The following is a 12,738-nucleotide window of genomic DNA, read 5'->3' on the forward strand; positions in this document are numbered from 1 at the left end:
GCATATGAGCTAAAAATGGACATAACCGATGATTATAGAACTATAAATCAACAAATTTGGCTTCCTTCTCCACCATTAGAAACCCTAAAAGTAGCGCAAGAAGGTGTTACAGGAGAAAGAGAAGTTACAAAAATGGAGTCACCTGACTTTTTTTTTTTTTTAGGGAAAGTGTGTGCCAAGGTGGGACACAAACTGCCATTTAGGAAAAAAGTTTTCTACCTTAACATACGTGATCGAGAGTCATTTAAATTAGACAGAAAAAAGGATTTTGCAACAATTTTGTAATTAACCTTAGCGCAAAAAAAAAATTAGTGACTATCTTTTTACTTAATAGTTCAGTGATCATGGGAACATTTAACAATTTTAAACCATATTTATAAGAAAGTACTTGTTCCGCTTAAAGTAAATAAACGATTAATAGGAATTCAAGAGTTAAAAAATCAACTAATTAGAAATTAGTTATATAATTTAGAAATTCAAAATTATGAGAAAAATGGATTCAACTTTGGAGGCATATGAATAAGACAACCTTGCAAATAAATGATTTATAAGTTTATAACTAACTCATAACTAATATGTTATAATTCTTTTATTTCTCTTCACATACAAATTTTAAATTTCAATAAAAAAAAATTATTATTAATTAGCCTATTTTGTCCATCATCATACAATAATATAGATATAGACACAAAGAATATATAATTTAATTATAAAAATAAACAAAAAATGAAATATAAAATTAATTGATTTCATTGAAAAAATATACAACAAATGCATCATGTGTGTATCTGGAAGAGATTTTCCACTTCAGTGTCTTCTTTTTGTTTTCCTAAATGCTCTTAACAAAATATTAGTGAAATAGAATAGAAAATTAATGACAATATAAAAAAAATTCTAAGTATCTTATAAATCAATAACTAGTTATATGTAACAAACAATTAATTTGTAATAGCTTATAACTCCTTTTTTTGTCTTTACTTTTTAACATCTTAAAGTAGTGCTCACAAATGTAGAAAAAGAATTTAATAAAATTATTTAAAAAATAGATTAAATTTTAAAAATAAAGAATTAATTACTTTTGTTGATAAATCAAATAAAAACATCTTACACATGCATCATGTATGTTTGATGGCCTGCATATACAATAGATAAAGAGATTTTAATAAACAAAAAGTAGACACAATTGTTAGAATTTCCTTTCCACGTGTATAAAATAGATGGACAAGATACAGGAGCAAACCCACCCGGCTCATTGCTGCTGGAAATAAATAATGGAACTGATATATCGTTTTGCAGTTGGCAGACATGCAGCAAGACGCCGAGGTGCTACTTCTTGGTTTTGCTTCTGATGCCATATAAGAAATCCAATATTTTTGAAGCCTTCATTGATCCATTTTGAGAACTTCCACTGATGCTACTGTCTCCAGATTCCTTGTTGACCTCAGTACTGACAGCCGGGGCATGAATGGACTGATCCATCTTAACTTCAGATTCATACTTTGCTGCAAATGCCAATGTCGTCAAGAGGGCCTTTTGAGATAAGCTTGATTTGCTTTTATTATGCCAATCTGCCGACAGACCTGAAGAGTTTCCAGATATCAGTGGAGAAGCTGCCAGCCTCAATGGCATTTCGCTTGGGATGTGAGGTTCATCAGATGCATTTAGTGTGTTTTGAATGGAAGTTCCAATTTTACCATCCATTATGGAAGGCAAGCTAGCTTGTTTCTTGCAACTGGAATCATCCAATGGAGCTTTGCCAAATGAAGGAAAGCTTATTCCCGGCGGTATTGCTAAACTGGTAGCTCTATTTGTACTACCTTTCAAGCTCTGAACCAAGTCCAACTCACCTCGGTTGGCCTGATAGCCAACTTCGGCACTATCTCCCCTCCTTACAGACAAGTCACCTTTTTTACATTTACTAGAATCATCTGCTGGTGATGGTTCAATACCTTTGCCTTTTTGTGGAGGCTTGCTCGGTTGCATCTTACAAGAATTCATCAGTGAAGCTTTTCCAAACGATAGAAAGTTGATTCCCTTTGGTGCCACAGCAGGAGAAGCTCCCTTTGGAATCAAGTCAAGAAATATTTCTGATGCACTTTTGTTTGTCTGATTGCCAACTGTGAGACCATCATCCCTCTTCGGAGATGCACCAGCTTCTTTCATCTTACAGGAATAACCTGATGGTGGTTTCCCAAATGTGAGAGATTTTTTTCCTTCAGGCGTCTGCCCAGGCAATTTTAGGACCCTTTCTGCCACATTCTGTTCCCCGTTCTTCTGGGGGAAAATTCCACTGGAGTAAGCATTGACATTCTGATATGAGGAACCATTAGCATTCAGCTGCTTTTTAGAATTTGAATTACCCAATGGGGATGACTTCACATCGGATTTGGAGAAATTTGAAGCAGTTGGGAAACCTTCCTGGAATGGTATCTGAAATGAAAATAATCAACTGAATCAACTGAACACACTCAATCTACAATTAGGCCTGACTAAAGAGGAAGTAAAAAATTACAAAACATAAATAGCTCCACATTAATAGGGGCTGTAGAGAGGTCAATACTTGCCTTGTGTGAAAACAGACACTTATCACCTCTGTTGCAAAAACCATTCGAGACATAATTGTTACATGGATATTTGGAGAGCTGGTGATCAAAAGGGCAAACATCCCCTTTCATGCATGCCTGACGTGCAAAATGACAGCATGGCTGCAGCACCAAAGAGAACATGGAAGAAAGAACCTTGAGATTGAACCATGGGAGCAGAATAATGTATAATAAGCCTCACTACTTCCAATACGAGTCTGTAATTCATTGACAGGTGCTAGTGGTATGGGTAGTACGTACTATTGGACCAGATAACAGAATCTAAAGATATTAATAATATGTTTGGCAGTTATATAATTTCACCTAGTTATAAGGCTTGAAGGGGTCCCTCATCCATATGAATCTAGGATCTAAAATTTCCCTATCATTGTCTGGAGTCACAATGGACTTTAGAGTAATTACTTTGATATAAATTATAGAATAATAAATGCATAAAAACTATTTGAGCATGAATCTACTGTAGCTGCAAACATGTTACTTATACAAGTTTCTCTTACAAAATATATGGCATACAGCCATACTTTACCCTTGGAGCAAATGTTAACCAGAAGGGCATAGAAGCTGATCTCACTAACCTAATCAATATGAATGATCTAAGATCAAAAATTCCCCTATCATTGTCTGAAGTCACCATGGACTTCAGAGTAATTGCTTTGATATATATTATAGAATAAGAAATGCATAAATAATATTTGGGCAAGAAGCTACCGTAGCTCCAAACAGGTTGCTTATGCAAGTTTCTCCTACAAAATATATGGAATGCATCCATACTTTACCCTTGGAGCAAATGTTAACCAGAAGGGCACAGATGCTGTTCTCACTAACCTCTGTCAGTTCCAATACTAAAATTCCACATTTCAGACCCCCTATGTTCATGCTAAGCCAAAACAGAAATTAAAAACTGCAATTGTTCTTCCACAGATGGCAAGCCTAAATGGCCCTTTTCAAACAAAACTCGTTTCCTACATATATGTCTTACCATAGTATGGCATAATTATGCATTATTTTACACTAGATTTGCAATTTCATCCATATTGTCATAGCCAAATAGACTACACAAATAGACTCATGAAAAACTTAAAACTGAGAATAAGATGAAGCTGCTGGAATTCATAGAAGATCATAAAATAATAAGCCAATCGATCATACCGAGGACTTTGTTAAGGGAACTGTATCATGTGAAAACTTGCACTCATCACCCTGCAAGAGACAAAAAAAATTGATGAATTACTAAAATCAAATCAAATCAAATAAATCAATACCAAGCAAAACATCTTTCAGCAACTCAACTAAGCCACTCTTCTGTTTCCAAAATTCAAGCTACCAAAGGGCTCATTACATGCCAAGGAGTCTCATCCACACAAAATGACAGAATGACATACAAAACAGGGAAAGCTATACTACAAATTTCTACACACAAAACAAATAATAAAAATAAAGGAAAAAGAACAGCAAAATACATATTTTTACCTGAAAACAAAATGCAGCATTAGCTTTTAAATAACCAGGTAACAAACCAAAGAAATTAAGGCACACCATATCAAGCAGTAATATCCGTATAAATTTCGCAAAAATCAAACAGCCTAAGAATCACCTTCTCCCTCTCTGGTGGCTCCTAGAAAATAATTCTGCTTTTTAGAAGTCTAATGGATAGTCAAGGTAAACAAAGACATTTGCCACTTCAAACCTACATGTCTGAAGCACAGAGGAAAAGTGCAAGTATTTTATCACACCTAAGCAACCCCAACAAGATTTTAAATTTAGTAAGGGATACTCTCCACTGTGCTAAACTTATTTATTTATTTCTTAGAAGCGCATGCAAGGTGGGGTTGGGGGAGGGGGGCATAGTAAAAGATTCAATTTTTTTTTATTAAAAAAACAGAAATAATTATATTACATTTTCACTTTGTTTAACCACTATTCTGAATGCAATTTTATAACCGTCCAAGTCTATATGCTAATAGAGTCAATTTATGTGTGCCATTCAGAATGTGTCATGCACAGAATAAAGGGCATTAACACACCCAAAAAAAAATCATCTATGTTCTGCCCTGATTTTTTTCTGTTAAAATTTTGAGACTGACTGTGCTGTGAGAAAAACTACAGAATAAATGGGGAAGACACACGTGACAACTTCTATCATGTCCCAAGTAATTATTAAACAAGAAAATTATATTTTTTTTGAAAAAATAAAAATAAAAATCAGAAACCTGCAAGTAGGAAAAATGGCCCCCCTTTACAAATTTTGTGGCAATTAACTAGCTTAGGAACTGTTTAAGCATACCAAAATAAATTTCTTTGTAAATAACCAATTTCCTGACAACTCGAACTCAACATAATACAGAGGAACATGAATGCTATGAGTTCAAGATCACATGCCAATTCAATAAAATAAGTACTAGAGCCCGAACTCTGAGGCCAAGTGCATTTGGCTGAGAATTTATTTGTTATTGGAGAATATGGCAGTTAGCAACGAGTCTACAGTTATTGGATGATATGGAGCTCTAACACACAGGTTTTATTTCAGAAAAAGATAGAGACTCCTCAATTTAGTTCCAACTTAAATTCTTATCTTGAATTATTATTGGCCACTACAAAATGAACAGTGCTTTGTAATAAAAAGAATGAAGATGGCTTTAAACACAAAAGAAACTGACCTTGGATGCATCCAAGCTTTTATTGTTAAAACTATCTTCCAATGTATCTAATTCCCTCAGGAATTTAGCTCAAGAAAATGCAAACAATGAGGAATTCTGACCCTGGCCCTTTTTTTTAAATTCTCGATCTAGGGGAAAATAATATAGGGGAATACATAAAATTAATCAAGTGCCTTTTTTAAAATGGCAACATCTAAGCAGGGGTTCTTAACAGTGACATCTTAGTGGGAGTTCCAAATAAAAAATGATCTTACCAAATTGATGGGGAGAATTACATGAAAAAAGATAAAAAATTTTGACGGGGCAAAACCACTATGATCAATAATAATGGTAACTGCAAACAAAAAGGCAACAAATAGGAACTTATATGACCACATGAATGCACTTTTGAGGAGTGACTGGCAAATAGTTAACCAGGATATTAAGTAGAACATAGTACAACCTTGTGGCATCTTCCCTTGAGATAATGATGGCAGTATGTTTCAGTCTTTGGTTTCAAAATCATAGGCAGCTTCAGTCTTCTAACTCCAAGCTGTTTGTTCTTTTCTGCCCTTTTCATTCTTTTTGCCCGCTGAAGATAAAAGGTTGTAGCAAATAAATCAGCTGAGCTCCCAAGAATTAGATGGAACTATGTTGCAAATATAAATAGTCCATATAATAACATGACAAACATGCAGATTATTTTTTTAATAATTGCCATAGAGATGTTGATGCAGTCAACATGAGGAAGCAATTTTATTTTCGTACTTTTTTATTTAGAATATTTTTATTGGGATCATATCTTTTATATTTTGATATTTCTATCAGTATTTATAGTTTTAAAAAATAGAATTTAAGTTTATTAAGGTTTCTAAAGCTACTTTCTCATTTCTTTTTCCCCAAGTTTTGTAAGGCCTCCTATTTATTTATTTTAGACAGGGTTTAATAACAATTATTTTATGGCAGACATTTCCTACATCAGTCACATAGAGTATCAAATTGATTCTCTTTGCAAATGTATCCAATCAATGGGCTACACATACAAAAAGAATCCATTCAAACAGTAAAGGAAACAGAAGAGGTGCATGAATACCTTTTTCTTTTCTTTGCTTTTCTGAGAAGTGCCCCGCTTTCTCTTATTGCTACCAGCGTCCTGCCACAGATGAGAAATATTAAACAGCATTAACTTCATATGAACTTACAAAAAGACTATAGAAAATAAAAGGGCAGTATGGAGCAAAAATATTAATATCAATTATTCTATAGATGTATCTAGTCCAATAGTTGTCTGACTGCTCAAATTTTCATGAAAGGTGAGTCAAGTTTCACTTTTTTTTATTCTTCTTTTTAGTGGGGTAGTAACTCCACCTTAGATGCACTTAATTTCCAAATATTTTCACACACAACCAGTCCCAAGCTCGGTAAAGGAGGAGGGTAGCGTTAGGTAACTAAGAGCTAGCGTAAAATTTGTCAGATTGCTAAGATATGAATCCTTACTGAATATTCACTAGGGCATCCCCTACGAGCAACGTGTTGCACTTATACCATTCAGAATAGCAAAAAGTGGGCGAGAGTGGGCTAGGTCATTGCCCTGAAGCGACACGCCGTGTCGATGCTCAAGTACGGTGTCAAATATGTGAGGATTCCCGTATCATTCTGGGCGTGGATGGGTAAAGAAGTTAGTTCAGGAGATTAAAATTAGATTAACAACTTGGAATATAGGGACACTTATGAGTAAAAGCATGAAAATTGTAGATACTATGATTACAAAAAAAAAAAAATATAATTTGCTTTCAAGAAACTAAGTGGGTGGGGGAGAAAGCTAGAGAAACTGATAAATTAGGATTTAAACTTTGGTACGCTGGAAAAGAAAAACATGAGAATGGGGTGGGAATTATTGTGGACAAAAATTTAAAAGATAGTGTTGTAGATGTAAATAGACTAGGGGATAGAATTATAAAAATTAAGATGTCTTAGGCCAAGAGATAATAAGCATCATTAGTGCTATGCTCCTCAAGTAGGCTTAACAGATAATCTTAGGAGATAATTCTAAAAAGATATAGATAGCATTATACAAGACATATTAGGGACTGATAAAATATTCATAGGAACAGATCTGAATGGACATGTTGGAAGTGATAATAAAGGTTATGAGAGGATGCATAGAGGATATGGATATGGAGACAAAGATGAGCATGTGGGAGATGATCTTAGACTTTGCTATGTCTTATGATTTTATTACGATGAAAACTTGTTTTAAGAAGAGAGAAGAACACTTAATAACCATTAAAAGTGAACAAAATAAAAGTCAAATATATTTTTCTCTTAACTAGGAGGAAAGATCGTTTATCAAGTAAGGATTGTAAAGTTATTTTAGGTGAAAGCTTAACCACACAATATAAAGTTTTAGTGTTAGATATATGCATTAAAAAATGGAAGAGAATGGATAAAATAAACCAATGTAAGAGAACTAGTGGTGGAACCTAAGCGAAAATACAATTAAATTTAAAGAAAAAATGATCAAAGATGGTCATTGGACTATAAAGGATGCTATAGATACAAATACTCTTTGGAGTAGGATAGCTAGCTTTAATAAAAAGATAGTAAAAGAGATTTTAGGTAAATCAAGAAGAAGATTCTCAAATAGAAAAGAAAGTTGGTGGTGGGAACAAGATGTACCAAAAGCTATAAAGACAAAAAGACGGGTACAAAACATGGCAAAAATGTAGAAACATGGATAACTTTGAAAAGTATAAAGAGGTAAGAAGAGATGCAAAAAAGGTCCTTAGTGAAGCTAAACATAGATCATTTAATAATTTATATGTTAGATTAGATACAAAAGAAGGGGAAAGAGATATATTTAAACTTGTAGAGAAAGAAAGAGTAAAGACTTAGGTGATGTAAAATGTATAACAAAGTAATGATGATATTTTGTCTTGGTTAAAGAAGACATAAAAGAAAGATGGCAAAGTTACTTTAGTAAGCTATTTAATGAAAATCAAATAGAAGGTTTAACCTTAGAATTGACAAATGAGGAAAAGACTAAAAATATGATATTTATTCATAAGATTAAAGTTAAGGAAGTTAAGTTTGCACGAAAGAAGATAAAAAATGGAAAAGCTATAGGACCGGATAACATCTCAATTGAAGTTTGGAAGTGCTAAGGTTAATTATATGGCTAACACAATTATAAAAACAAAGAAAATGTCAAATGAATGGAGGAAAAGTTTTTTTTGTAATAATTTTATTACTTTTTTAAGTTGTAGAAGCTCCAGGAAAATTTTATTTTAAGTTCATATGGCAATTCTATTTTTATTTTTCATTAAAAATTATTACACAATAACTTAATCCACAGACAAATTGGTAATCATGCTGCATGTTTTTTCACTGCAACCAAAATTCAGGCACCAAAAACAATAGGGAAAAGAAAGGAAAATATAAAGGAATTAACTTGTTCATGTTTCGTTATCAAGGACAGTGACAAAGCAAATAATAAATATAGAAAATCAATGAATAAAATTTTGATTTCATTTTACACATTATTTAATTTTAATTAAAAAAAGTTCATTTTTAATAGTATTTAACATATAGAAAAAATATAACGAACAATTGATTTCCTTCTTATTTTTCGTTTTCTTTCCTTTCCTCAAACAAAATTTTGACCCAAACGGAGGCTAAGAGAATGTAATGGTATTGATTCAAAAATATTACTGCAAGGACAATACATAAACTTGACCTTGCCCAGAACAATATGAAAATCGAACTTGCAAAATTCATGTTTAAGAAAATAGCAAAGCAAAGCCATACCTTTTTAGTAGATGCAATTCCATGATTGTCAGTTGTATAATCTCTTGACATCTCGCCATGCAGCACTAGATTACCTGGCCTAGCTGATAGACAGTCAAAGTCCCTCTCAACAGCACTGTCTTGCTTTCTATATCTTCCAGCCTTTCCTTCCCTTTTAGCCATCGGAGTTTCTTCATGAACAGCTGAGTGATGTTCATACTCCATCTTGCTTCTATTGCTTTGTTTGAGTTCCTCGGTAATACCACTCTTTATGGTGCTAAAATGGGAAGCAGATTCATTGTCTACTACCTTAGCTCCTTTTAAATTGCTACCAGAACAGTCTTCATTATTCATTATGTTTTTAGAAATTTGTTCCTCCCCAGATATCTCCCCTAATGCAACAGTATCTTCAAGAAAAAATTCAATTGATAGGCCAAGACTCTCAGAAAGCTCACCCTCTTCAATATCTCCATCTGCAGTAAGATAATGACCATAACCTTTTGTGGCACCTGATGTCTCTACTTCCATAACTTTCTTTCGTGTGTCATTGTCTGCTTCATCTGTTGTGTTGCTCAAGGAAGAACTTTTGTCCTGGTTGGTATCAAAATAGGGGGTGGATTCATTATGTATCTCATTAGCTCCATTTCGTTCAATACCGGCACAATCTCCTTCAATTATTACATCATCAGAAATTAGCTCATCCTCAACCTTCTCCCCTAATGCTACTGCATCACCAGGAAACACATCAATCAATGGGCAATAATCCTGAGAAAGTTCTCCCTCTTCAATCTCTCCATCTACAGTTGGGCAACGACCAGAACCTATTGTCGCACCAGTACAAACTGATTTCTCAATTTCCATAACTGTTTGCTGCATGTCATGCTCTGCTTCCTCTGTTGTGTTCCACCTAACTGGAGAACTTTTGCCTTGGTCAGTCTCACCTAGTTTAGAAGCTCTAGTGATAATATCTTTGTCTACAGATGACCCAAAAACTTCAGAAACCTTGCAATTTTGGTGTTCATTATCCACACACAGTTTTCCTGCATCCGCATGTTGTTGGAAATCAGCATGATCATTATGATTGGCCATTGATGGAATATCATCACCATTGAACATATCAATCGGTAGACCATAATCCTGAGAAAGTTCTCTCTCTTCAATCTCTCCATCTGTAGTTGGACAATGACCAGAACCTATTGCAGCACCAGTACAAACCGATTTCTCCATTTCCATAACTGTTCCCTGCATGCCATGTTCTGCTTCCTCTGTTGTGTTCCACCTGAAGGGATAACTTTTGCCTTGGTTAGTCTCATCTAGTTTAGAAACTCTGGTGATAATATCTTTATCTACAGATGACTCAAAAACCTCAGAAGAAACATTGCAACTTTCGTGATCATTATCTACATGTAGCTGTCTCGCATTCGCATGTTGTTGGAAATCAGCATGGTTATTATGATTAATCATTGATGGAACATCATCACCATTAATCATATCAATCAAAAGGCCATAATCCTGAGAAAGTTCTCTCTCTCTAATCTCTCCATCTGTAGTCGGATAATGACTAGAACATATTGTGGCATCAGTAAAAACTGATTTCTCAATCTCCATAATTGTCTGCTGCACGTCATGCTTTGCTTCCTCTTTTGTGTTCCACCTGAAGGAAGAACTTTTGGCTTGGTCAGCCTCACCTTGTTTAGAAACTCTATTGATAATATCTTCATCTACAGATGACTCAAAAATCTCAGAAACCTTGCAACTTTTGTGTTCATTATCTACATGTAGCTGTTCTGCATTCGTATGTTGTTGGAAATCAGCATGACTATTATGATTAATCATTGATGGAACGTCATCACCATTAAACATATCAATCAATAGGCCATAAGCCTGAGAAAGTTCTCCCACTTCAATCTCTCCATCTGTAGTCAGACAATGAGCCGAACCTATTGTGGCACCAGTACATACTGATTTCTCAATTTCCACAACTGTCTGCTGCACGTCATGCACTGCTTCCTCTGTTCTGTTCTCCCTGAAGGAAGAATTTTTGCCTTGGTCAGTCTCACCTAGTTCATAAACTCTAGTGATAATATCTTTATCTACAGATGACTCGAAAACCTCAGAAACATCGCAACTTTGTTGTTCATTATCTACACATAGTTGTTCTGCATTCGCATGTTGTTGGAACTCAGCATGATCATTATGATTAATAATTGATGGAACATCATCAACAATCTGGCCATTGTCTGGTGATGAGATAGAGGGAATAGTGCAATCGCCATGAGCCAGTTCCTCATTTCCCTTTACGTTCAGTATATGTTTAGGCTCATCTTCACGTGCCAAGAATGCTTGACTAATATTCCCATCAACTACTGTGTCCTGCACCAATGAATTCTCGGACTTGGTACTATCAAGACCAACCAATTTATCACACACTTCAGCTCCAATTTCTTTCGCTGATTCCTCACTCCCATCGCCTTCATGATAAAGAAACAACAACAGTAAGATTACAATAACGACCAGTAGAGACTATATACAGCTCCCAGGACTCTGCCATGGCAGGACAAAGATATTCAATGACATCATCTTATTGTTTCAAACCAATGACCCTCGGTTCAGTTACACAAAAAGACGATAGAGGTAAATAAAAATAGCAAAATGGAGAATCTCATGGGAGGTAACATTGGGAGCACTTATGATGAAACCAAAAATCATGTTAGCAGTTTTCTGAGAAGTACTTCTAGGTTTAAGATAAAGAATCTGTACTAATTCCAAAGCAAGAGAAGTTTATTAACATTCTTAGCAAATAATGGCACGATTTCCCCTGAAGTTAGGAAGTGAAAAAAAAAATTCACGATTAAATTTTATATTTCTTATCTTTCAGTTCAATTTATCAGTACCCAAGCAGATAAAGAGAGGAATTTTGACAAAACCAACAGCGAGAAACTATAGCTCTGGAAATTCAGTAAACGAACAAGGACTCATTGTATATTACCTTGTTCCGTCTGGTCTGGAGCAATTCCATTGGCGTGAAAACGTTGTGGTTCATTGTGGCAAATGGAAAAGATTTGAACCAGAGTACGGAAAGTCTCGCTCTTGAGAAATCTACGGCGAGGAGGGAAAGGAGTTGCAGCACCCAATGGCTTTGGGGTTTCAAAGCCCGCCTCCTCTATTGCCATGAAGACCCTTGAAAATTGAAATCGACAGTATTTGTCATAAACCCTACCTTGCGCAAATCGGGGCCATGGCGGCGCCTCTGCCAGTCCGCCGCTTTTTAGAATTCCGGTTCGTCCAGGGACCGCTAAAAGCCTTTTCGACCGCTGTGGCTTGGGGAAAATGTTCGGTAATAAATAGAAAATAAATAAAGATAGGGACAGAAATTTTACGTGTAATGAAATAAAAAAATTTATTATCTCAAATGAAATTATAAAATGATTTGGAACCGACTTTATACAGAATATACAAAATATTACTTCTCTCTTTATCCCTTATACAGAATATCTCGCTTCACTTTATCTCTCATCTTCTCTTATCCTCATTGTATATCTACTTACATGAAAATATCAAATGTATGTGTCACCCAAATGAAAAGGGGAGGGTGCTCTTTTATAGGGCAATATGGATAGGTAAGTATTTATTGGGGTGAAAATCTAAAGGGTGGAAGACGTGATGATATACATATATTTTATAACACTCCCCTATGGATGTCACTAATATAT

The 12,738-nt window shown here is 34.8% G+C and overlaps 1 protein-coding gene across 1 annotated transcript; it reads right to left on the reverse strand.

Annotated features, from left to right (window-relative positions):
- Positions 1-1,052: 1,052 nt before the first annotated feature.
- On the reverse strand, positions 1,053-12,347 carry LOC131161721 (uncharacterized). The gene is made up of 7 exons (XM_058117682.1): positions 12,015-12,347; positions 9,047-11,496; positions 6,333-6,392; positions 5,703-5,831; positions 3,753-3,803; positions 2,565-2,705; positions 1,053-2,430 (listed from the first exon to the last, which is right to left on the reverse strand). The coding sequence occupies exons 1-7, from the start codon at positions 12,196-12,198 to the stop codon at positions 1,327-1,329; spliced, it is 4,119 nt and encodes a 1,372-aa protein (XP_057973665.1). The 5' UTR covers positions 12,199-12,347; the 3' UTR covers positions 1,053-1,326.
- Positions 12,348-12,738: the final 391 nt, after the last annotated feature.

The sequence above is a fragment of the Malania oleifera genome, chromosome 8 (genome assembly GCF_029873635.1).
Source record: "Malania oleifera isolate guangnan ecotype guangnan chromosome 8, ASM2987363v1, whole genome shotgun sequence".
NCBI lineage: Eukaryota > Viridiplantae > Streptophyta > Magnoliopsida > Santalales > Ximeniaceae > Malania > Malania oleifera.

Excerpts from the sequence above, each read along its gene's own strand:
- LOC131161721 (XM_058117682.1), bottom strand. The coding sequence starts at position 12,198 with ATGGCAATAGAGGAGGCGGGCTTTGAAACCCCAAAGCCATTGGGTGCT. Across the intron at positions 6,393-9,046 it reads GAATTGCATCTACTAAAAAG|GACGCTGGTAGCAATAAGAG; the intron begins GTATGGCTTTGC and ends CATCTGTGGCAG. Across the intron at positions 3,804-5,702 it reads TCAAGGGAAGATGCCACAAG|GGTGATGAGTGCAAGTTTTC; the intron begins GTTGTACTATGT and ends TGTCTCTTGCAG.